At 39.1% G+C, this 27,978-nt stretch overlaps 1 protein-coding gene across 1 annotated transcript; it reads left to right on the forward strand.

Annotated features, from left to right (window-relative positions):
• LOC140125692 (gonadotropin-releasing hormone II receptor-like) lies at positions 1 to 27,898 on the forward strand. Its single transcript, XM_072144554.1, has 4 exons — positions 1 to 683; positions 11,896 to 12,443; positions 17,285 to 17,489; positions 27,067 to 27,898. Exons 1-4 carry the CDS (start codon positions 650 to 652, stop codon positions 27,540 to 27,542), a joined length of 1,263 nt encoding a protein of 420 aa, XP_072000655.1. The 5' UTR covers positions 1 to 649; the 3' UTR covers positions 27,543 to 27,898.
• The last annotated feature ends 80 nt before the right edge of the window (positions 27,899 to 27,978 follow it).

A 27,978-nucleotide genomic window follows, 5' to 3' on the forward strand; every position in this document is an offset into this window, starting at 1 on the left:
ATGCCTAGTCCTCCCTGCATCACTTGCTTCTTCTCCAAGACATCAACTTAGCAGATCTTCCAAACAGGACTATAACAATGATTTATTAGGTTTTCTCATTACTAGTTGGGTATTGAACTACTTTTACTTTATGTGGATTATACAACCTGAATAAAAGGGGAGGTTAAACTTGGTGTTGCCACAGTCTTCTTCTACATCAGCTCTCTGCTGAACACTCTGATCTGTTACTAATGTGCATTAACACCATAACAAAGAAGCAAGGAGCTGAAAGCCCATACAACATAATGATGCTGAGGTGCAAAGACATGGAGAGGTCTGGCTGACATTTGCTAAGGAACAACTGAGAAGTAAGGCAGCAGGTGCTGCTTTGGACTCTAAACTTTGGATTCATACCTAGATTTGTCTTTTGAAATAACTTTTAAAGAGGGAAACACTGAAGATTCACTTCTATTTTATGCACTGAACAATTACATTTTGGATACAAGTCGCATCCTGGTTTGTCAGGTGCATTTATGATATGATGTTTTACTGTAATAGTGAAATGCTCCATCCTGAGGAATAGGGTGAAGGTGATCTGTATACACTGATAAATTGCTTTTCTCCTTGTCACTTGGTTGGAGAGGAAAGCAAGCTCTTGTGATAGCTCTATATGGCTCTGGCAATCCATCTCTATCCAATAAAAGGTAAGAAATATTGAGTTACTGCCACTTGTATTATACACAATCAAATACTCTATTACCTGCGATATTACAGATTAATAGCTTTATACATAATACATAGGATATTTTGTGCTGAATTAACTCCCTGATGGTAAAGTTTAATGAATGGATTGAATTGGAAAAGAAGTGATCAGCAAGGTATACAACATTTATATTGAAAGGTACATTAGCTCATTCTATATACTGTAGACATATTTCACTATGTAACCCCTTTAATAAGCACCACCTTTTGAATATGTTCACATGTGGGGCTTTTGCTGTAGTAATTTGCTACAACGGCTACATTTTGTTTGCTAAAAAATTTCTAAAAGTATTGAAGTACATGAAGAACATGTGCAGCTGAAATACTAATATTTTCTAGCAGTGATACAATATCTGGTATCAGTTGGAGGACCATTTGCTGGCTTTGCTTCCTTACCTCAATCATAATTTTTCTTTTCTCAATGTAGTAATGGTATGGCATGACATATAGTTAGTCAGTGTAGGGCAACTTTCAGCTTTTCCTTCCTTGCACATACATGATCTCCAAGAGTGGTTGATGTCCTGCTTTGACCACCACGGATGTTCCTATAAACCCCTTTTGCTGTGACGTACCACTTGTGGTGTTGTTTTAAACCCATGACTACAGATATAAGAGAAGTGTATATAGACAAATAATACATTTCATCAACAGCAGTAGTTTATTTATTTGAACAACCGCACAACATACATGAAATATAAAAAATTCTAAAAGCCATTCAAAAGTACCACAGTACATAAATCAATTCATATGAGCACAATCACAATAAATGTGTCCATAAACAGTCCCACTCATAGTAAAGTATCCTGCTGTCGACTGTGAAAATAATATCTATAAAAAAATGGGTCAATGAGTATTATCCACCACTAACAAGTCTATCAGTAAATGTTATTTGGCATAAGTAAGCAAAAGACTATATAAATATACAGTGAGATCACAATAAATGATGCTTGCTCACTAAAACCGGCAATAGAGAGTGAAAAACATGTAAATACCAATTAGGTGGAAGAAGACCATGTGTGGATCAGATGGCATCCCACGCGTTTTAACCCACTCTTTACCCTTTATAGATGGGGATTCCTCATTCAGGACACTTTTTATATGCCAAAGTCGATGGATCAGCTACAAACAAGACAGTCCTGCTGATGTAGGTCTGGGTAAGCAAAAGGAGGTGCACAGTTGTCTGTTTGTGTGGCTCATAATCACACTGATATTCCATAAACATCTGATCACAGGGACTCATCTCAAGAATAGACGCCCAATATCTGTTCCTGACTGAGATATGGCTGCACCTGTGTGGTCACTCTCCATATAAATAAAGGGAATCTGTCACTAGTAACCTACTCTATAAACCCTAAATAGTATACAATTGTGTATGTAATGGTGTATAAATGTCTTTTATCTGTGGATCTTCTGCAATTGTCCAAAAGTTACTTTTATTCCTTTGGTTTTCTTCTAGATTTCCAGTCAAGGAGGCGGGAGAGCTCTTGGATACAGTCATGTCCCCTGCCTCCTCATGTCCGCTCTGACTTGTAAATCCGTCCCTCTGCATGGCCCCCATCCGTGACATGGATTTGGGGGCTGTGTGTAGGGGGGGTATGAGTAAAAGCAGCTGTGCGGAGGTGGGGGAACATGACTTCATTCAAGAGCTCTCCTACCTCCTTAACTGGAAATCTAGAAGAAAACCAAAATATTAAAAGGCATTTTTGGACAAATGCAGTAACGCAGAGGACCCACAGAAAAACAATTTACACCTTTATGGACTTGTATAAGGTAGTACAATTAGGATTTACTAAGTAAATTACTGGTCATAGGTTTCCCTTAATGGAAGATGTGATGGTTTCTCATATTACTATTATATATCTGTTGTTGACACATTAAAAAGATCAGTCGGATTTCCAGAAATTGGACCACTATTGATGACATATATTACACTGTAAACTTAGGAAATAGGCAAGACCTATCTAACCGATAATTGTTAAGATTCCCATTCCAAATGAATTTATATGAATGGTGTTGAATTATTAAAGATGTTTTTTTGCACTGTTTGCATTGTTCATTTGTATGGCTAATCATGACCTTTCTATTGGGCTTGATTAGATCTAAACATGTAAATCTTGGACTGCCTGCTCGTAGACAGGACTAGGGGAATATCTTCCGCAATGCCTTGGAAGGCACGTTCTTCCAGCACGTTCTTCCACCACATACAGGCAGTCCCTGGGTTACATACAAGATAGGTTCCTTGGGCTTATACTTAAGTTGAATTTGTATGTACGTCGGAACTGTATATTTTATAATTGAATTTCCAGACAAAAATTTTTTTTGCCCCATTGACAATTGGATTTTCAAATTAAGTAGCGGACCGCCTGTAGTTCTATTTTAGGACTCATCAGCTGCGGGGACACCATTCTGCTTCAAAATCACAATTGGTCCTGTTTGAGGCTTCCCAATGTCTTTGAGGAAAATGAATAGATTCCTTGTGAAATGCCACTAGCGTGTTTTAATCTGGTTTCCCTATAAATTCCCCCAGCTGCACAGGTTATTGCAACACTAAACTGTTTAAAACATAAAATTTGTAGAAACTCATTGAAAGGAAGATTTACATTAAAACTTTGTAACAGCAGAGACATTATATAATCCAGAGCTTGCCTTCAATAAATTGAGTATTATATTTACTGTAGTAGTTTACTAGTGTATTATTATGTCATATGTTTTGGCTTGGTTTTCTCTAAGCATTTAAGGTAAAACAAACATCCATTGAGCACACAGTGATCATGCTGTTTTCACATCCAGAGAAAGAACAGTGCCACCCACTGGCTAGATTATTGACTGACACGTAGTGTGCCCTGTCCTAGCAGAGACAAGCCCTGCTGTCATTCCAGTCTCATGTAGTATCATCTGTTGCTCTGTTTGAGGCTGAGTACTTAAAGTAATAATATATAATTTTTTTCAGATTTTCTGGAGAACAAAATAATTTTCTATCATAGCTTATAATGAATTTAGTAAGTTATGGCTCATAGACAACAATAGTTTTCTGGCACTTTTTTATACATGGTTTCCAGTTAGGTCCGGAAATATTTGGACAATGACTAGCAATCAACCTGAATTTTTAAATCCTGTTCAGGTACCAAACCTGGAACCCAACCTTTAACTCTTTATGTGGCATACGGGAGCAACAATCCTCTCCCAAAATGGTGGCACCCAACAGCACCGGCAGATTGGTGCTGGCAAGCAGCCACAGTCATTTAAATGCAGCTGGCGACTTGGCCAACAATATTTAAAAAGTTAACACCTGCAATTGGTGTCCGCACTGTTAGCAGGCATTAACTGTAGGGGGAAGTACAGCCGAACCCGACTTCATTAGATGCTCAGGGTCGGGTCCAGGGGACCTGGAATCACAGAGTTTGGTATGAACCATAAACTTGCATTCATGACTAGCAGTGACACAAGTTTTGTCATTTTAGGTGATAAAGATACTGTCATATTATCAATATGTTATTAAAGGGAAAATAAACTTTTCTAGGGTAAGTACAAGGTCACCCATATAATACCCCGGGTAAACTTTCTCTGTACTCTGCAGGGGCTGTTTGTTATGTGACCAAGGCTCATTACTTCCAGTGATGTCCTGTTCCTGCAGCTTTCTGGCTTTCCCCTCCCTGAACACCACTAGCATGTCAGTCATTGGAGGTGCTTGTGTATCTCCTTGGTACAGCCCCAAATACTCCATGGTAGTGGTTATAACATAGTGGGCATGCAGAGGGCAAATGAATACCTGAGCCTTGCTGGTGGTGGGTGACCAGAAGTTCAAGCGAACCACAGACAATGTTTACAAGAACAAAATGGGTGACCCTATTAGGGTATTTGAAAATACCCTGGAAAAGTTTCTTATTAGTGACCAAGCCCTTTAAGGTGCAGACTCTTATCTCACATTCAAGAGTATTCACATCCTAACTGGAGGAAATACTAATTCCTAATTAGGAAATACAGCTCTCTATCACTTTACCTCAAAAGTAATTTGATTGGGTGCAGGGGACCTTACCTTATGAATTCATCAACTATTAAGCAGGTACAAGTTCCGGAATTTCAGTTGTGATATTTCTTGGAAAAAAGAGTACAGTGGTGAGCTTGGAAACTCAAAAAGACATAGCCATGTCTATGGAACCCAGTAATGGTGGATGAATGCTGAATCGTTTCCACAACCAGCCAAGTGAAGAACACTCTTGAAGAACTTCAGTACCTTCTGTATGTCTACTATTAAGAGATGACCTCATGAGAGCAAATACAGAAGCTTCCCCACATGCTGCAAACCAGAAAGATCAGGTTAGATTTTGCCAAAAAATCTGCCTGTCTGAAGTAAAACCTGATGCGTCTCGGACATGACTCTTCATATATGACTCTTCTCTGCTCATTTTCTCTGAAATTTCACATTAAGTTCTAGAAAGGTCCTGTCATACCCTAATGAGCTGGTAGTTTAATGGGGTAAAATCTGATGACAGGCTCCCTTTAAAGAGGTCAGACCAGTTCTGAAACAGCAGAAACTAAGATTAACCTGTCCCAGGTAAAGAAGAAAAGAAGAAAGAATGGAAAGGCTTGGAATGGCTCATGATCCAAAGCACACCCGTCTGTAAAACATGGGGGTAGTGTGATGGAATGGGCATCATGGCTGCTAGTGGGCACTGGGTCACTAGTGTTTATTGATGATGTGACTGAAGACAGAAACAACTGGATGAATTCTGAAGTGTAAGGGTGTATATGTTATGCTCAGATTCAACCATTTTTAAGAGAAACGAGTGGAATCTGCAATCAATAGATCTCAACTGAATGGGGCATGTATTTTACTTGCTTAAGACAAATTTTGAGACAGAAAGACTCTCAAACAAGCAACAAGTTAACACACCTATTTTATAGAATGGCCATGCATTATAAAAGAGGAAATCCAATATTTGGTGATGTCCAGTCTTCAGGCACTCATGGTCAGCAAAAGAGTCTATACAAAGTATTAAAAAAAAAAATTCTTTTTTTAAATTAAATGTTATATTATCTTTGAGCTTTGAGAGGTTTGTAGAAAAATGTTTACCGATGCTTAACTTTTCACTGAATATTTTTTTTCAACTCCTTGAAAGTCCTTATACCTGAAAGTCATACATTTCCGTTGAATCTCACATAAGACAATGAAGCTGAGGTAAGACTATGAAGATTGTGTCCAAATATTTCGGGACATCGTTGTCTGCTTATTATATGTCACTGAATTCAGATCAATGGGTGTCATATATTCAGTTCTTCTCCAACTTGTCAGTAGTTGGTGCTTTAGCAAGCACCACTCCATCTTCAGGAGCCGGTGATAACACACAGTCATTGGTCACATGGCCATACTGCAACTCATTCTCAATGATGAGGCTACAATACTAAGCCAAGTGGCTGTGCTGTCTGGTACTGTGCTTGTATACTTAATAGTAGCCACAACACTTGCCCAGATGATGTTGCATAAACTATGAGTAAGAATGCCTTTAACACACACACTTACAGACATATGTCATTATTCACCAAACAAAATTGTTTAACCCCATAGCGCAATAAGACGTACCTGTACGTTTTATTGCGCATGGGGTAGTATGAAGAGGGTTCACGGGCTGAGCCCTCTTCATACACGCCGGGTGCTTGCTTCACAATGAAGCAAGCACCCGTCGCTAACACCCGCGATCGGTGCTTGTACCGATCGCGGGTGTTAACCCTTTCATCGCCGCTGGCAAAGCTGCCGGCGGCATTAACGAGCCAGCGGTGCGTGGGCGCCGCCATCTTGGTTCCTATCGCCGCTCCCTGTGACGTCATCGGGGAGCGGCGATCCGTTGCCATGACAGCCTCGGATCACACAATGATCCGAGGCTATCATGTTTTAGGCCATCTATTACAATGTGCGATCTGCACATTGTAATAGATGGTGTGCAAAATCCCCATATACTGCCATACTGCAGTATGGCAGTATATGGTAGGATCAATCAGACAACCTAGGGTTAAAGTACCCTAGGGAGTCTAAAAAATAGTAAAAAATTTTAATAAAAAAAAATAAAAAATAAAAAATTATATTAAAAAAACCTAAAAATTCAAATCACCCCCCTTTCCCTAGAACTGATATAAATGTAAATAAACAGTTAAAATCATAAACACATTAGGTATCGCCGCGTCCGAAAATGCCCGATCTATCAAAATATAAGAATGTTTTTTTACTGCGTTTAACCCCGTAACGGAAAATAGTGCCCAAAGTCACAAATGGCATTTTTTTGCCATTTTGAAAAATATAAAAAATTCAATAAAAAGTGATCAAAAGGTCGTACAATTCTAAAAATAAAAGCATTGAAAACGTCATCAAAAGTCGGAAAAAATTACACCACCCACAGCTCCATACACCAAAGTATGAAAAAGTTATTAGCCCAAGAAGACGGCAAAATGAAGATTTTTTTTTGTACAGGAGGTTTTAATTTTTGTAAATGTATGAAAACATTATAAAACCTATACAAATTTGGTATCCATGTGATCGTATTGACCCAATGAATAAATTAGACATGTCATTTGGAGCGCACAGTGAAAGAAGTAAAATCCACGCCCACAAGAAAACGGCGCAAATGCGTTTTTTCACCATTTTCACTGCATTCAGAATTTTTTTCCCGCTTCCCAGTATATGGCATAGACAATTAAATGCCGTCACTATGAAGTGCAAGGTGTTACGCAGAAAACAAGCCATCACACAGCTCTCTATATGGAAAAATAAAAAAGTTATAGATTTTTGAAGGTGGGGTGTGAAAAATAAAGACGCAAAAACGAAAAAGGGCCTGGTCCTTAAGGGGTTAAAGGATAGATGGTCCTCTCAAAGGAGATGGTGATTGTAAGTAATTATATGATGGAACTGAAATCTTTGTATTGCTAATCCATCAGGGTCAATAAAGGAAAACAGCAACATTTTTAGTTGCCGGTAACAAGATGAAACCATTAAACTTTATTGACGATGAGTTGTGGCTGTGCAAATTAACAACATATTTGTAATGCACATTTCTCACTGTGGGCTCAGGGCACAGTCCAGGTGTAGATTAAATAGTATGTTGAAATGTCCTATGTATAGCAATGCTTGTCATTGTCCTCTGAAATTCTAGTGAGATAAAGGGATCAATAGATGAGTTTCAAGTCTTGATTTTAAAACTGTCCAAGGATGACAACTCTCAAGTAGGATGGGGTAATGAGTTCTAAAAGAGTGGGTGCTCTGCAGCAGATCCAAGTCATACACTGATAGTGTAGGGAACGACAAACGCTGGCAAGTCCACATTACCAGAATTTAATTACATTGATAGGCAATGTAATAGAAAGGCAGAGAGGTGCAACACAGACCTGCCTGTGAGCACTGCTCCGCATGACATCATGTAGGCCAGCCTGTGTCAGTACAGAGAAGCCAGCGGGAGAAGAGGGCAGCTGCAGGGGAGCACATGGGGCATATACAGTATATATACTTTCTATGGTTGAACTCAGGCACCTGGCTTTATATATCATGTACTTGGTGGGGGGACCTGGCTGTATATACTTTGTACTGGGGTGGAGGGGGGTACTTGGCTGTATATACTATGTATTGGGGGTGGTACCAGGATGTACAGTCATGGCCAAAAGTTTTGACATGACATTTTCAAATGATCTGTTGCCCTCTTGTTTTTATGTGTGTTTGTCAGATGTTTTTATCACATACAGAAATACAAGTGCAATCATATTATGAGTAACAAAAGCTTTTATTGACAGTTAGAATGAGTTACTGCAGCAAGTCAGTATTTGTAGTGTTCTTCTTCAGGACCTCTGCAGTTCTCCCTGGCAGCTCTCAATCAACTTCTGGACCAAATCCTGACTGATAGCCGTCCATTCTTGCACAATCAATGCTTGCATTTTGTCACAATTTGTTGGTTTTTGTTTTTCCACCCGTCTCTTGATGATTGACCACAAGTTCTCAATGGGATTAAGATCTGGGGATTAGGATCTGGGGAGTTTCCAGGCCATGGACCCAAAAATGTTTTGTTCCCTGGGCCATTTAGTTATCACCTCTGCTTTATGGCAAGGTGCTCCATCATGCTGGAAAAGGCATTGTTGATCACCAAATTGTTCCTGGATGGTTGGGAGAAGTTGCTCTTGGAGGACATTCTGGACAAGCTGTTTTCCAGATGTTCCAAACAATAGGAAAGCGGATTCATCAGAGAAAATGCCTTTACCCCAGTCCTCAGCAGTCCACTCCCTGTACCTTTTGCAGAATATCAGTCTGACCCTGATGTTTTTTTCTGGAGAGAAGTGGCTTCTTTGCTGCCCTCCTTGACACCAGGCCTTGCTCCAAGAGTCTCCGCCTCACAGTGCGTGCAGATGCACTCACACCTGTCTGCTGCCATTCCTGAGCAAGCTCTGCACTGCTGGTAGCCCGATCCCAAAGCTGAAACACTTTTAAGAGAAGATCCTAGCACTTGCTGGTCCTTCTTGGGCGCCCTGGAGCCTTTTTGGCAACAATGGAACCTCTCTCCTTGAATTCCTTGATGATGCGATGGATTGTTGACTGAGGTGCAATCTTTCTAGCTGCGATACTCTTCCCTGTTGGGCCAGTTATGTGCAGTGCAATGGTGACTGCATGTGTTTCTTTAGAGATAACCATGGTTAACAGAAGAGAAACAATGATGCCAAGCACCAGCCTCCTTTGAAAGTGTTCAGTGGTGGGATTAATGACAGATTGATCTCCAGTCCTGTCCTCATCAACGCTCACACCTGTGTTTTGGGGGAAAAAGTTCATTTTCTAGGCAAATATTGACTTTGCAATTCATTGCTGTTAAGCTGATCACTCTGATCACTCACTCTGGAGTATATGCAAATTGCCATTAGACTTTGTAAAAATTAAGATTTGTATCATTCTCAAAACTTTTGGCCATGACTGTATTTACTATGTACTTGGTGGGGGGACCTGGTTGTTTATACTATGCCCTTGGTGGAGGGACCTGGCTGTATATACTATGTACTGGGGGTGGTACCAGGATGTATATACTATGTACTTGCTAGGGGGATACTTGGCTGTATATAATCAAATTATTGGCGGCTATAGGGGCTGGGACTGAATTGTAATTAAAATGGGTGTATATGGAGTACTGCATATAATTTACTTTGGGAGTATGTATATGAGTTCTGTTATAAATTAGAGCGGCCTCTCTATAAATAGAGTGAAGCTGTATATAAATAAAATGGGTGTGTATATAAATTAGCCAGGTGCTGTACATTCATTACTAAAAGGAGTCTTGAAACTCAGTTTGTCTGCCAAGTTATATGAAGTATTGGTCATGACTTTTGCCTAATGCATTTGCACTGGGTTTCAGAACATAATGCATTATGTATACCTAGCCTTAGTGGGCCTTTGTATTAATTATGGGGTTCTGTACATAATCAGGTCAGGGGGTCTTGTATATATAATAAATTATGGGTGCTGTACATACTATAATTTATGCTGGGACTATATAAAGGATGTTTCTTGTGGGGAAGTGTGTTCAGTTGTGTTGTGATGTTAATATATATTTAGGAACACAATCCACTATACTGTAAGTGACTTTGGTTGTGACATCATCTATTGTCAATAGTGATGTAATGATGGGTCAGTGTTATCTATATAGAGGTCATTGTACAGGGAGGGGGAGGAGATAAGCTGTGACATCATTTATTGTCAGTAGTGATGTAAGGATCAGTGTTATCTATATAGAGGTCATTGTACAGGGAGGGGGAGGAGATAAGCTGTGACATCATTTATTGTCAGTAGTGATGTAATGATGGGTCAGTGTTATCTATATAGAGGTCATTGTACAGGGAGGGGGAGGAGATAAGCTGTGACATCATTTATTGTCAATAGTGATGTAATGATGGGTCAGTGTTATCTATATAGAGGTCATTGTACAGGGAGGGGGAGGAGATAAGCTGTGACATCATCTATTGTCAGTAGTGATGTAATGATGGGTCAGTGTTATCTATATAGAGGTCATTGTACAGGGAGGGGGAGGAGATAAGCTGTGACATCATTTATTGTCAGTAGTGATGTAAGGATCAGTGTTATCTATATAGAGGTCATTGTACAGGGAGGGGGAGGAGATAAGCTGTGACATCATTTATTGTCAGTAGTGATGTAATGAAGGGTCAGTGTTATCTATATAGAGGTCATTGTACAGGGAGGGGGAGGAGATAAGCTGTGACATCATCTATTGTCAGTAGTGATGTAATGATGGGTCAGTGTTATCTATATAGAGGTCATTGTACAGGGAGGGGGAGGAGATAAGCTGTGACATCATCTATTGTCAGTATTGATGATTGCTAGGTGATGTCTATAAAGATTTTTTTCTGGTCTGTAATGTAATTCCTGCAACAAATTAGCAGTTGTCAGTCTAATATTAGTTCTAGGTGTCATGGTAAAAATTACTGGATACATTAAATATAACCAGAAAGTTATGAAGTATGACATCTACATCTTTATCTTTTTTTGCAATAAATAACTGATGTGAAATGGAAGATAAAGTGAAGTCTGAGGGGTCAGAAATACTTTTCATTCTTCTTCCGTTATTACTTTCCATAATGCTCTCCCACAACAGACAATGTAACAAAAACTCAGACTTTAAACGTATTGAGAAACTTTTGCTAGTAAATGATAATAATCTTTACTTATATATCTATTCCTTAGCGTTTACAAATCATAGGGAACATGTACAGGCAGTCCCTGAGTTACGTACAAGATAGGTTCTGTAGGTTTGTTCTTAAGTTGAATTTGTATGTAAGTCAGAACTATCTAATTTATAATTGTAACTCTAAACAAATTTTTTTTGGTCTCTGTGACAATTGGATTTTAAAAATGTTGGGTTGTCAAAAGAACCAGGATTATCAATAAATCTTAATTACAGACGCCTTTGATAACTGTTATAGCTGTTTACTGTAGCCTAGGGATAAAGTTCAGTAAATTAACAACATCCGGAGGTCCGTTTGTAACTAGGGGTCGTCTGTAAGTCGGGTGTTCTTAAGTAGGGGAGCACCTGTACAAATATAATATTACATTACAGAGTACAAACAGTCATATGGAACAGTATAAAATACTTATATGTTGTTTTTTTTGTTGTTTGCCCTCAGAAATGGATATTATGAACATAACAAAGAAATCTACAAGTAATAGCTGTGGAGCATTGCTCAGGAATCCATGTGAACCGGATATGAACACATCATCCCCTAATATAACTCATCATCATATCCATCTCCCCACATTCACTTCAGCCGCCAAGGCCAGGGTCATCATCACCTTTGTTATTTTCACCCTTTCAGCCTCGTGTAACTTGGCTGCTCTATGGGCAGCTGCAAAAACAAGCAGGAAGAAAAGGTCACATGTCCGAATCTTAATCCTCAACCTGACCACTGCTGACCTTCTAGTTACATTTATTGTCATGCCCTTGGATGCTATTTGGAATATTACTGTGCAGTGGCAGGCGGGGGACATTGCCTGCAGAATACTCATGTTTCTCAAGCTTCTGTCTATGTATTCCTGTGCTTTTGTGACTGTGGTGATCAGCGTGGACCGACAGTCTGCTATCCTCAACCCATTGGCCATAAATGATGCCAAGAAGAAGAATAAAATAATGCTAACCACTGCCTGGCTCATGAGCATCTTACTATCATTGCCGCAGGTATAGATATTTATCATTTATTTTAATACATTGAAAGTAATCCTGTAGCATTATCACTGTAAAATAGAACATGCCTCTAATGGGACAACTCTGCATTGTGTTATTTGTATGTCATTGTTCCTGGAAACGATATGAATACATTGATAACTGGGTGTTATGATTCCCATGTCAACTCCATTAAGTAAGTGTCCTTGAAGTCTAGTGTAAGTCATAGGGCATCTATCTATTACAACTAAATAGTAAATGAAAATGCTGAAATCAGATAACTTCTGAAATGAATGTGTACTTAAAGAAAACTTATCACCAGGATGAAAGATTGTAAACCAAGCCACTTATATGCTGGTGTGTGCTCCCTCTGGCAGGATATGCTCTTCTTTTAGCTCATTATGCACTTGTGTTTACAAAAAAGCTTTAAAATTTATGAAAATAATCCTGAGGGGCGCCAGGCTCAATCAACATCTATGGAGCCTGTAGCCCCTCAGACTCAAACAAAGGCATAAGAAGCTAAAATAAGAACAGATCATGTCAGAGGGGGCACACGCCAGCATGTAAGTGTTCTCGTTTTACAATCTTGATCCTGCTGGTAGATTTCCTTTAAAGCAAATCTACTATCAAAAATCCATCATGATAGACCAGGAACACTGTCTTATAAATCCAGACTGTGGTAATCTCCTTATATGTCCTATCCATGGCCTCTTTCCTTCAAAACTCCAGAACCCCAGGCTCCTGAAGGTGTTACCAGAACTATGTGCTGCAGCTTCACAGGCTATTACTCTGTCTCACTCCCCCCTCTGATCCCTCATCACTTCCCCCCTCCCACAACCTCTTGTAATCTCACTGGAACAGAGGAAGTTTCAGCACACAGTGGGAAGGGGGGAAGTAGAGTCCTTGAAAACTGTAAGCGCTTGTGAAGCTGGAGAACGTTGGGGATCTGGTAACACCCCCAAGAGCCTTTTAGGCTCATTAGCATAATTGTAAAAGTTAATTTTATAAAGAAGGAGGCATAAAAATTACAACAGTCACGGTGCCTGGATCTATGAGTAAGTGTGCCTGGTTTATCATGGTAGATTAACTCTAAAGTAAAGTTTTAGAAACACAATGGGGCACATTTATGATACGCTGGCGCGATCAGGAGGCTCTATTCATATTCCCCAATATAGCAAGTACTGGTATAGCAAGTACCAAGTGTTCTAGGACTTCTTTATATCACAGTGAATTATATGCTATTATTGCTATGTGTAGGCAGCCTACTGTATACAACATTCCCCTAGCTAGACACTTAATCGCTGGATGAAAGTAATTCAAGAGTTCCACCTGTTTTCCTATGTTATCTTAAAAATTAGAGGTTTTAACACTACTTTCAAAGCCCTACAGGAAAGTAAACACTGAACCAGGGGAGCTGAAATAACTCCAATGCAAACCCAATCCTGTGGAACAGTTTAATGTCCGCTGCACATTCCCTCCATTATTCTATTGTAAATGTATCGCACTAAGTTGAAATAAAAGTAAAAGACAGATAACATAAAAAATGGGGTAACCCCTTCAAATGAACACAGTTACTGCCTGTATACTTCTAGTCTATTGAATTATTTAACAGTGTATAGAAATAAGAATACCGTAATTGCACTGTCCCCCCATCAGACAGAGAAGTCACTGCAGGAATAGTAGTTCATCCCACACTTTACACGTCTTTTATGTACATTTCAATTAATTGAGTTTTTCAGTGATAGAAAATGTGTTTCTTTTGGACTGGAACGCTTCTTTAACTATTTGTCCCTTTTCATTCCACAGACTACACCTTAGTATGCAGACCTCTGCTTTTTTAAAATATCAAAGTATATTTTCTAATCATAGAAAGCAATGGGCAGATGCATCTCCAATTCTCCATCCATCTTCAATCTAAATTTTCATTCACATAAAAGCTCCTTACAAAATGTTTTTTTCTTCTCATTTCCACTGCAACAATTTTTTCCATATGAGAATACGAAATTACATGAATACACCAGCTATGATGCATTCATGAGTGACTCCTCGGGAAACACTTCAGCTTCTCTAATGGAATATTTGCCACTTCCTTCCAGATAAAAATGTTACTGTATAATAACTTTGAAAAGGCTTTTTGCAAATCACAGTCTTTTGCATTGTATAATGCAGTTGTGTATAATTTCTTCCACATTAGAGCTTTATTATGAGTAGCTAAATATTTTTTGTTATATTCCATTTAATAGGAAGCTTTTTTTGTCTAACATTCTCACATATAAGTCACTGCATAAACAGGGCTTTGTGAGGGTCCCAAAGACTGTAAGAGGCTTCCATTATTATAAATGGTAGGCAGGAACTAAAACTGAATCCTAGCAGGTGGGAAACTTGGAAATGAGGCTACATAACCCTATTTTTGTCCTGTGTACAGTCTGTGACCTGCAAATAAGAAATAGTACATGTACAATTTTATTCAATTTTCATGGAACAGTATTGAAGTGAATGGGTTCTGGAAATTAGCACATATTAGAAGAGACCAAGAGAAGAGCTCCCTTGTCTGGATAGTGGCAGTGCCAGCTTCTAATAATAATTTCTTTATTTATATAGCACACACAGATTACGCAGCGCTGCACAGAGTTTGCCAAATCAGTCCCTGTCCCCATGGGGCTCACAATCTAAGCAACCTACCAGTATGTTTTGGAGTGTGAGAGGAACCGGAGAACCTGGAGGAAACCCTCGCAAACACAGAAAGAACATACAAACTCTTTGCAGATGTTGACCTGGATCGGACTTGGACAAAGCCAGGAGCTTCCATGTCCGGGGCCACCATCAAGGCAGTGGTGGCAATGCCATAAGGCAGTGTTAAGTGTTAAGAAAAGGAGGGTCGGGGCCATGTCCCCTTTCCTTAGCGCTGTGACCCATTACTTTAGTACTTGATGTGGGCAGAACAGGCTGATTGATGAGTCAACCATTAGTAACTTAACAATCAATTGTACTGCTGTCTTTAACTGGCTTGTACCAAGCTTGCAAGTTTTCCCCTATCCAAATGATAGTTGATAAAAAGCTGATCAGTGAGGGTCCAACTGCTGGAACCCCCAACCGATCACTAGAAAGAGTCCCTGAGATAGCCTAGCGCTGTGCCAATTTCCAAAACCCTAATACTACTGAATGGAGCGGCAAGACCCATTCTTGATCTGCCACTCCATCAACTAGTGAGAAAAAGACCCTTAATCTCTGGTTTGCTGGGGATCCTATTCTAATGATCAGTGGGGTTCCCAGCAGTCAGACCCTCACCAATCCGCTTGCAAACTTGTTTTAACAGGTACAACTTTTTTTAACTGGTACAGTTTATGACCATAGCAATGCGCTAGGGTTTGGCCCCAATAAGATGCTGGGAAAATGAAAATTGGACAACTTGCTTTTAACTTTCCAATGTGTTTGTACTCTGGAAGATAAGATGTTTTGACCCATTTTCCATTTAGCATCCTCGCACTACTCAGCCAAGCCTAGCGCGTGTGTGAATGGAAGAATTTTCAGTAACAAACTGTATAAAGAATATGACCACCTTTATTATTGAAAGTAAAATCAACCTCGTGGCATTTCCTTTCAAATATTCAATTTTTATAGAAACATTTTATTATTTTGAACCAAAGTAAAAAAGTTGGCGGTAGAGCTGCCAATGAATTCTGCATAGCTTCATACTCTGTCATTAAGGCATTATTCACTGCTGTTTAGAAAGGGACCATGAAAACCTCTCACTCATTTCTATGAAAAGGAACAAGGTTGTCTACTTCTAAAAAAAATGAAATCGCTGCTACCATTGTGTAAGGTGTGTGGGTGTTACAAACGCCTGAGCAAAATGTAAAGTGGCTGCACAGCAAAGCAAGCATAGAGCCTCCACAATTAATATTAATAGATTGTCCATACAAGTGGTGCTGGCATCATTCATCCACTGCCTCCCTGATCCAGTATTAAGACACAGAACCTGGGAGATCCATTATGTCTCCTGTGATTTCTAGCATTCTTCTCTAAACTGAATGTATCTCTTCTATGACCATCATATGGCTGCTTAGTGTACATATCGATTGATGTGTCTATAGCAATGCTACAATCTAAGATATTATATGCTCTGTCCTATGAAATTGTAGTGACTCATTAAAGGATATTAACCACTGAAAAAACATTTAAAAACCTATAAATACTCAACCCCACTCCTCTTGATTTTGATCCCAGCGCTGTCTGACGCTAGTCTTGCAAAGGACAGCGCTGGGATCAAGATGAAGAAGAGCAAAAGTGAGTATTTATAGGTTTTTTTTAATGTTTTTTCAGTGGTTGGTTTCCTTTAGGGCAGGGGCTTGACAAACCCATTGGAAAACCTGATAATTTATGCCTGCATGATAGAAGGTAAAGTCCACAGATAACATGGCAATACCACATGTACCCAAGACAGTACCAAGCAATGGCAAATACAGCAGAGATACACTCCTATTAGGCTTGTTTCCCAGAAGTATCAACCACAATGACCAAATCCCAATCTACATGACACCAATGTAGAGGTGTCAGCTGGGCAGAGGGCAGAAACCCTATGATTACAGTTTAGTTTTTTTCTTTAATGTAACATATATTTTAGTCTTTTGGATGTTGCTGCATCAGTAGGATTTGTATTACTGTTGATAACTGTAACTGTTGCCTCTCGTAGTGTATGTATGTTACTGTAATGTTAAGCTTGTCTCTTACTGCGTGCAACAATTGCCGAGCCACTATGTACAAAAGAATTTCCCCCAAGGGGATTGATAAAGCACTATCATATTGTATTGTATCATATAATTCAAGTCATTTGTAAATCTCCTTCTTTGTTCCAGCTTTTTCTGTTTCATACAGTAACCATAACTGAACCACAAAACTTTACCCAGTGCACCACAAGGGGCAGTTTCCAGGAGCACTGGCAGGAAACAACCTACAACATGGTGAGCTTTGTGTGTCTGTTCCTCCTTCCCCTCCTGATCATGATCTCCTGTTACTCAAGAATTCTCCTGGAGATCTCCAAGCGCATGAGCAAAGGAACATGTGAGTAAGAAGCAAACAGCGACATAATTATCTAGAATGTATGGCTTCATGTTTCTTATTTCTTTGATTGTTTGTTTTAGTTCTAACTTGCATAGAATTGCTTTCATTTGTTCAGGATCCAGAAAAATCAAAGAGGTTTTCGTTTCCATGATCTATATCCAAGCGCCACACCCTTCATGAGAACAGGGGTCCTCAGACCCTTGTTCCACATAAAAAAAGCTCCTCACCAGGTGAAGGAGTTTGAATAGTTTTGTCTTCTTTTGAGTGGTATTTTGTACAAATAGTGTTTTCAATTAAACGTTTAACGACTTGGCCCTTTTTAGTTTTTTCACTTCCATTTTTCACTCACCACCTTCAAAAATCTATAACTTTTTTACTTTTACACGTAAAGAGCTCTGTGATGGCTTGTTTTCTGTGTAACAAATTGCACTTCATAGTGATGGTATTTAATTTTCCAATGCTGTGTACTGGGAAGCGGAAAAAAAATTCCAAATACAGTGAAAATGGTGAAAAAATGCATCTGCGCTGTTTTCTTGTGGGCTTGGATTTTACGTCTTTCACTGTGTGCCCCAAATGACATGTCTTCTTCATTCTTTGGGTTGGTGCAATCACAGGGCTACCAAATTTATCTAGGTTTTATAATGTTTTCATACATTTACAAAAATGAAAACCTCCTGTACAAATTATTTTTTTTTTATTTTTGCCATCTTCTGGCGCTAATAACTTTTTCATACTTTGGTGTATGGAGCTGTGGGTGGTTTCATTTTTTGCAAATTTTGATGGCGTTTTCATTGCTATAATTTTTGCGACTGTGCGACTTTTGATTACTTTTTGCCATTTTTGACTTTGGGCACTATTTTCTGTTACGGGGTTAAACGCAGTGAAAAACTATTATTATATTTTGATACATCGGGCATTTTTGGACGTGATGATACTTAATGTGTTTATGATTTTTACTGTTTATTAATATTTATATCAGTTCTAGGGAAAGGGGGGTGATTTGAATGTTTAGGTTTTTTAATTATAATTTTTTTTAACTATAATGTACTTTAACCCTAGGTTGTCTGATTTATCCTACCATATGCTGCTATACTACAGTATGGCAGTATATGGAGATTTTCCTCCTCACTATGTGCTATCTGCACATTGTAATGATAGGATTAATACGAGTCATGGCAACGGATCGCCACTCCCCGTTGATGTCAAGGGGGGGGGGGGGCGACGATCCTCGGCAAGATGGCACCACCATTTTTTTGAAGCCGCCGGCAGCATTGCTGGCACCGATTGCGAGTGTTACCAGTAGCTATTGATGTATGCTGGGTTACATACATCATAAGTCTGACTTTATCTGTCTGTCATTTTTTTTGGTGGCTTTTCTGCTGGTTTTCTGCTGTATTTTAGCAGTTTTTCTTTATTGGTACATGTAGAGTTTGATCTTAAATTTGAATTTAAAATTGTTTTTAAAACAAGAGTTGCATTAATTAGCTCTAAGCTGATTTCTACGCCTGGTCTGGTTAGCAGAATTAGGTGAAAACCGCGACTTTTTAAACTGATAACTATGAACACTGCAGAAAACTACACAATGGCAAATGTTGAAGGGAAACTGCCCCTTGTTTCACAAATGAGAACATGGGGGAATGAGCATATGTCCCATGAAAAGTCACAAAAAATAGAAAAAGGGGGCGTGGTTTGGCCGCGTGTGAAGATGGCCGCTTGAGAGCCGAGCTCCGTCGCACCGACACCCTAACACCGGCTAAACCAGCAGCTAAAATTAGAAAAATGCCCAGCAGAGCTCCTAAAGCAGCGGCGGGACCGCCAGGGAGGAAGCGGGGAACGACTGATCAGTCAGTCAGACAGATCGGGCAGTTTTTCAGCGGGGCCGCGAAATCCCAAGATGGCGCCGGCAGTATAAGCAGAAGCGCGGGCCCGGAGAAAGCAAGGAGAGAATCCGCGATACAGGCGCAGCCTGTGAGAAGCCCCGCAAACAGATACTCTGAGGGGCCTCAGAGATGGAGCACAAGCCCCAAAGTATCCTTTGAACCTCTCCAACTATCACCGGCCCGGATGGATGAAGAAATAAGCATGCCTCCACTTATCCTGCAACAGGGAAGCAGCTCAGAAGCCTCTCTTTCCCCAGCACCAGAGGACTCCCAGACTTCCAGATCTGAGACAAGCAGCCCTGCTAAACAAAAACAGAGATATCAAGACCCATCAATTGAGGTAGGAGACAAATCTGCTAACAATGACTCCCAGTCTGCAGAGGCAGATTTATTTGCTTCATTTCAAACCTCGGATAGATATGTATCAGAAGGCATGCTGAAGTCAATGCTTGAGGCATTAAGAACCTCATTACACAATGACTTATCATCTTTGATTAAACCCCTCCAAACCTCCCTAGTTGAAGTGGGGGACAGAGTCTCACATGTTGAAAATAAAATGGCGGATTTTGCCTCTGCTTTTAATGACCTAGCAGACTCACATAATATTCTGGAGGATAAAGTAAGCTCAATTCAGGCTGAAATAGTCGATAAAGAAGACCGCGACAGACGTAACAACGTCAAAATAAGAGGGATATTGGAAACAATCCCCAACTCTAACCTACGAATCTACGTGCAGCAAATGACAAAAACTCTGCTACCTGAGTTAGCGGAATACGAACTGAGTATAGACCGTGCGCATCGGATCCCGAAACCAAATAACCTCCCGGATACAATTCCAAGGGATGTACTGGCGAGGTTTACATTTTTCAACACAAAAGAACAACTCCTAGCTTATTCAAGGAAAAATCTGATATTACCATCTCCTTATGAATCACTAAAACTTTATGCTGACCTTTCTGCAGCTACTCTCCAAGCAAGGAGAAAACTTGCACCAATTACCCAACTACTCCGAGAACAAAATATCCCATACAGATGGGGCTTCCCCACTAAGATTTTGGTAAAGCGCCAAAATACCATTTCCTCAATCAAGACCCTGGAAGAAGGATATGATCTCCTGACAAAATGGGACATCCCCAAAGAAGCAATAGAATTGGCAAAACAACAACTGAGAAGATCACCAAGAATAGACCCCGAATGGCGAGTGCAAGGAATTTCATGAACAACAAGCATCAACAAAACGCCGTAGGTGTCGGGCAGAAGCGCCGCCTGGGCTCTCATGTTTCCACTCGGAAGGGTTCGTTATTATTGATCCTTTCTTTGTTAACTACCCCATTTAGTGTACTAATTCTGAAGTAATTTGTACCGCTCTGTTATTTTACTGTGCTTACATTGTAATGTTAAATGTAGTTATGTTATTTGACCTGAGGTGGCCCATTACAGCTAGGTTCTTGCCGGGAAATTTCTTAACTAAAATGTACGCTTCTCAGAAATCCCTCTACTATATATCACCAAACACAGGCTCTCATGTAAATTATAACAATGAGTATCAAATTGGTCTCACTTAATGTGAAGGGACTCAACAGCCCATTCAAAAGATCATTATTGTGGAAGGAGGCTGTAACAAGCAAAGGGGATATAATTTGCATACAGGAGACCCATATAAGCCATAAGAATCCTCCTAAATTAAGTCATCCCAAGTTTCAACAAATAATAAACTCCGCCTATAGTAAGAAAAAAAGAGGAGTCTTAATAGCTTTTAAGGATTCACTAGCTTTAACTATCTATCAAACTATAATAGACCCACAAAGTCGTTATATCATAATGACTTGCTCTATAAACAACCTAGATTACACAATAGCAAACATATACGCTCCAAACAAGAAACAAAAACCATTCCTCAACAAAGTGCTTAAAAAAATCAAGGGAATAAAAAGAGGGTCATTGGTAATTTGTGGAGACTTCAACACGATAGGACATAATGAATTAGATACTACTTCCAAATCCCATCATAGACAATTTACTCTTAACCCATTTATCTGGGAAAATGATTTATATGATGTCTGGCGAGTCCATCACTCAACAGAAAGGGATTACACCTTTTACTCACCAAGGCACAAAACTTATTCTAGAATCGATATGATTTTCACAGACAGATCCCTCCTTGATAAAGCCATACAGTCATCAATAGGAAATATTCAGTGGTCGGACCACGCACCCATAGCAATTACTTTCTCAGATAGGTACTCCTGTAACACAGACTATATCTGGCGCGCCAATATGTCTATAATAGCTTCAGAGAAAAATCGCGAAATGATAGAAAGTAAATTGAAAGAATACCTTTCCACTAATAACAATGGTCAGGTCAACCCCTTTTCACTTTGGCTTACTCATAAAATGTTTATTAAAGAAGAACTCACTATTCTTAATAGCAGAATACGCCGTGAAAGAGAAAGGGAAATTGCATCTACCCTAATGCATATACAATTTTTAGAAAGAAAGGATAAACAAAACACACTTCCCACTCAAACCACGGAGCTAAGGGAACTTCGCAATCATTTACGTAATCTCTTGCTCCATAAATACGCCAACGCCCTACAGAAGATGAAAGTCAAGTTTTATTCACTTGACCAAAAAGCTAACACTTTATTAGCCAGACGTATCAAACAGCATAATCAAAAAACCCGTATACCCTACCTGTACCACCACAAAACAGGAGCCAAACTACTATCTCCGAGAGAAATAGCTAACGCCTTTATGGATTATTACGCTAGCCTATATAACCTTGCAGGAAACAAAGAGGTATCTCCACCCTCTCCTGCATTAATACAAAAATTCTTAGACAATATCTCCCTTCCTAAGATAACACAGGAACAACTAGCACAATTGAACAGCCCTCTATCTATTACAGAAATCCAAAAAACAATTAAATCCCTACCTTTTAACAAATCACCAGGCCCAGATGGACTACCTAGCCTATATTATAAAAAATTTATAACCACCTTAGCACCTTATCTGCTAGAAATATTTACATTAGCGGCCTCTGAAGGGAAATTTCCCAAACCCATGTTAGAGGCCATCATAATTGCCCTCCCAAAACCTGGGAAAACCCCAGACAGAGCAACGAACTTCCGCCCAATCTCCCTCCTCAATGAGGATATAAAATTATATGCCAAAATATTGGCTAATAGACTAAAGGTAGTCCTACCAGGCTTGATAGCTACTGATCAAACTGGATTTACCCCAACAAGGCAAGCGCCAGACAATACAAGGAGAGTCATAGACTTATTACAGCATTGTGAGAAAGCTAACATTAATGCCTCCTTTGTTACAATAGATGCCGAAAAGGCATTCGATAGAGTGAATTGGGAATATGCATTTACTACCCTTAAAAAATTAGGAATAGAAGGACATATATTCATGGCAATAAAAGCCTTATATTCCTATCCCTCTGCAACAGTTTTTATCAATGGAGTTCGCTCCAAAGAATTTTTCATGAATAACGGTACTAGGCAGGGTTGTCCTTTATCACCGATAATGTTTGTTCTGTCAATAGAGCCCCTAGCTACAGCAATCCGTAACCATCCAGAGGTCACAGGCATAAAGGTGGGAGAATATGACCATAAAATAGCACTATTTGCAGACGACATCCTGCTAATGTCAACCAACATAGAAAAATCTTTATCCCAAATCTTTAAAATTATGGCTTCTTATAGTGAGGTTTCCTACTATAAGATTAACAATGCAAAATCGCAAGTCCTAACTGTTAATCTGAATAAAAAGCAAATATTAGAACTAAAACAAAAATTCATATTAGACTGGAGGGAGAAAGCTATAGACTATCTAGGTATTCATCTTACTTATCCAGTTCAAAATCTAATTAAATATAACCATATCCCACTAATAGAAAAGACTAACTCAGAATTAGAATCATATTCCAAATTTACACTCTCCTGGTTAGGTAGAATTGCCACATACAAAATGATGGTACTTCCCAAATATCTCTATTTATTTCGCACAATCCCAATCCCAATCCCTAACTCATTTTTTAATAAAACCAAGGCCCAATTGAACAAATTTATCTGGCAAGATAAAAAACCGAGAGTCCCATTTAAAACCTTAATTAAACATAAACTGGCAGGAGGCCTAGGAGTACCAGAGTTGAGAGACTATTATTATGCAGCTATCTTAGATCAGGTGCAACACTGGTGGAATAACTCTACAGACAAATCATGGTGTTCTATAGAGAAAGCTTACCAAAAAGGAATTTCACTCAGATGCAGATTACTATCACTAGCATGGAATAAAACTCCCCCGATTTCTGATCTTCTCACTGTAAAAGCCACAGACAATGCTTGGCACAAGTTAACCTCTAGTACAAAAGAAGTGGAACCAATACCCTTCCAGCAAATACCATTGGAATTGCTAGAACTAAACATACCCAACATAAAAATCTCCTCCTGGCACTATCTGGGCATTCACTCTCTAGAGGACCTTAGATCAGGCAACACATTAGCACCTTTTAATCTACTTATGAGGAAATATTCTATAACAGTTAGACAGTTCTATTCATACCTACGGGTGCGCCATTTTTTACAAGATCTTTCTAATCTAGGTCCAGTAATAGACAGCCAACTTTTTAAACTCCTACAAGGCTCTACCCCATTCAAAAAGGGGATATCAATATTCTACAACATGTTAGAAGGGAAAAAAAGGTTCTTTAAATTACCACATATGTTACGGTGGGAAGAATCATTAAATGCTGTCTTCTCTGATGAACAATGGCAGGGGGCCCTGAGAGTGGCCAATGCGTATTTGAGGTGTACATCCCACTTGGAAGCTATCACAAAAACCCATTTACGTTGGTATTTTACTCCAACTAGAATCAATAAAATGTTCCCCTCCACCACACATTTATGTTGGAGGAAATGTGGCCAACCTGGTTCTCTATTACATACTTTGTGGGCCTGCCCAATCATTAAAGAACTCTGGAACGAAACATCCAAAATATATATGAACATCACTAATATTAAAACCAAACTGTCCCCAGCCACGGCATTGTTATTAATAGATATAAACAAACTATCAACTGACAAAAGAATCATTGCCACCCATTTAGTAATGGCAACTAAACTTGTTATCACAAGACATTGGAAGGAAGAAAAAAGACCAAAAATAGAAGAAATAATTGACTTGGTTAACACAACTTGCAAGTTTGAAAAAATAATTTCCTTTCAAAACCACACGCACTCCAAATTCCAAAAAGAATGGGGGATATGGTTGGCTAGCCAATACCATTTAGAATGAAATAGAAATGTAGGCTACCCAGGTCACAGCTCTGGTCAAAGTTCTGGTTATATGTTATTTATGTATTATTTGTTTTTGGAGAAGGCGCAAAACCATTAGACCAGCTCTAGGACTTAAATAAGAAGCGCAACTCCAGGTTTTTCTATGTTGTACCTCATCACACAGGAACTTTTAATGCTAATTGAAGCCTACTAGTAATTAATGGACAAGTCTACAGGAAGAAGCATAACCCATCGGATGCGGCAAACTCCGAAGAGAACCCATAACAAATGTAACTTGAGCAAAGATCACACAGAAGAAACACGACCGGATTATATCAATATTGATCGTCACTAGATAGGTTGAATAGAGCTTAGAAATATATCTTTAATTTTATGTGATGTATGTTGGTACTACATTCTTTGTTCACTTTTTGAAAAATTTAATAAAAATAAAAATTAAAAAAAAAAAACAATAACTGAACTACCTCAACCTACAAAAAAAAAAAAAAAAAAAAAAAAATAGAAAAAAAGTTAAGCAAAAACATTTGCCCCTATTTGTTTAGTTTAATTAGAAAACTTACTTTCATGATAGTGAATCCCAAGTGCTCTGTGGGAGTCACCAGAACCCCACTGGGCTCTGGGGGTCCTGGCTATTACAGGAGCAGGAGGAGGGTGAGACACTGTAACAGCCTGTGAAGCTACAGCATTTATGAGCATTTATGGGAACCCCCCAGACTCCTACAGATTCATTAGCATAATTTTAAAAGGAAGAAGGCCATTTATAACAAATATAAGAAGATTATCACATTTACATTTCCTGGAGAGAGAGAGAGAGAGGGAGAGAATTTTTAGATATTCCTCTTTCTGCATCTAGGACCTTAGCTGCACTATTACGATAGCTAACATGTAAGGCATACCTCTGGCCAATTAAAAATTTTTTTTATAGTTCTCCTGAATCTGTGTGCTATATCCGTGTGAGGAACAAACACATGGCTGAGGCCGGTCCTTAAACCACAGAGCATGGAGTTGCTGGATTTTGAACATAGTGTGATGATGAGGAAGAAGGGACTCCTTGTATTGTATGTAACTATGATGCTTGGAGACCAATCCTCAGCACTGTGTTTCGTCAGTGATACTTTGTTCTATAAAAAAGATTTAGCATGCTGAAGATCTTGATGGAGAGACTGCTTGGTACCTTTGGTGATAACTTAGTCGGCTCAATTTTCATCCCATTGGGAGTTGCTTTTCATTGTTGTATCCAAAAGCCTAAATTGGGATATTACTGTGTGGAATGACCTGGAAGGACTATAGAGAAGCTTCCCCTACTTCAGTGTCTTTAGAAGTGGATGGATCTTAGGTCCGTAAGCAGCATATAAATCTAAGGAAAATGCGAAATTTTCACCAACCAAAGCAACACCTTTAATTTATAACTTGTAGCACATAAACAGTTTTTTGCTCTGCATCTTCCCTATAATATTCAGCACTTTAAAGGGGTATTCTCATGTTTAATTTTTATGACATTTGCACAGTGTATGTCAGAATAGATGATAGATGCAGGTCCCCTTTCCCTTTGGTTGAGCTGAACAGAGAATTTGCTTTGGACGTGTCATAAATATCAGGATGGAAAAACAGATCTTCAGAGTCCGCTACAGAAATTAGAACAAAAATATATCCATGATTTGGTAAAATGATTATAGGAAAGCAAGGGGCTCATTCTCTGTTATCACAAGGGCTCATAGCCTGATACAATTTTTGATGCACATATCAAGCAATGGCTTGTAATAACATACTACTTTATTAAGAGCATAATATTATATATATAGTGGCACTTCACTAATATGTCCAGTAACAAGTAAAGCCCCTCCAATCAATGGAGCCATACAAATTAATAAGGGCCTACAATGAGAACAAAGGGGGAGATTTATCGGAAGTTTCTGAGGTAAAACTGTTCTAGTTCCCCGTGGCAACCAATCAGAGCTCAGATTTAATTTTATAAACACCTGTGGGAAAAGGAAAGCTAAGCCCTGATTGGTTGCAATGGGCAACTTGAACAGTTCTTCTCTAAGAGACTTATGATAAATCTCCCCCACAGTCTCAATCGAAGGTGATTTGCAGCCATACAAATTAATAAGGACCTACAATGAGAACACAGCCTCAATCGAAGGTGATTTGCAGCCAAGTTGCTGCTAGAGACTCATATTATGAATCAATTCATAAACAACAAGACACAGAATGTACTAATGGATATATATGACCTGTAGGAACAATTATAAAGGCATCACTTCAAATGTCATGAGTAATAGATTCCTCTGCAAGGACCATGATAACACTGCCCCCAACTATGTATATCGTTTATAGAAGGCTAAAATATAATGAAGAAAAGTAAGATCAAATGTTTATTTTTTATTCTAGTGTCTTCAAAAGAAGTTTATCTTAGACGCTCCAAGAATAACATCCCCAAAGCTCGGATGAGGACTCTTAAAATGAGCATTGTAATTGTCAGCTCTTTCATCATCTGCTGGACCCCTTACTATCTCCTGGGCTTGTGGTACTGGTTCTATCCCGAGACCATGGAAGAGAAGGTTTCTCAGTCCCTTACACACATTCTTTTCATCTTTGGCCTTGTCAATGCTTGTCTAGATCCAATCACCTATGGACTTTTTACAATACACTTTCGGAAAGGCATTCAACGCTATTGTGGAAGAAGACGGACGTCTGACACTGACACAAGCTCCTCTGTGACCGGCTCATTCCGCTGCTCAATGTCTTCTTTTCGAGCTAAGAAGATGATAGTTTTGAACCAGGAGATGCAAGGGTTTCAGTCTTACAACAGCTCCTCTAACAACATGGACTTGAGGAGCAATGGTCTTGGCAGCAGCTGCCTCTGAAATCACTAGAGATTTATTGTAATTTTGACTTACGATTCATGATAAAACACTTGGATCTGCTATAAACGTTCATTAAAACATGCCCTGCAGCATGCTAATAGTAAATAGTCGTGTACAGGGATGGGTTTCTCTGTTTTCCCACTAGATGCAGGCAATTTGTGAAGATGAACCCGTAAAGCACATTTTGTACAAATCTTGAAACGTGAAAATAGCTGAATGGTTTATGTGAAGTTCATCTCAAGATTTTTATTCTGGATGTAGCCAAAATATGACATGAACATTGTAAGATGGCTAATATGTCCTTTTAATGTAAATGGTATTTTTTACTTGTATTATATGGATTCATGTTGTATGTATACTCATTTGTGTTTTATGAAATGCCACTTATTCATTGACCAATGATGTGATGTTTCTTTGCTTCTCTAAAAAAATACTA

The sequence above is a fragment of the Engystomops pustulosus genome, chromosome 4, assembly GCF_040894005.1.
Source record: "Engystomops pustulosus chromosome 4, aEngPut4.maternal, whole genome shotgun sequence".
Classification (NCBI taxonomy): Eukaryota; Metazoa; Chordata; class Amphibia; order Anura; family Leptodactylidae; genus Engystomops; species Engystomops pustulosus.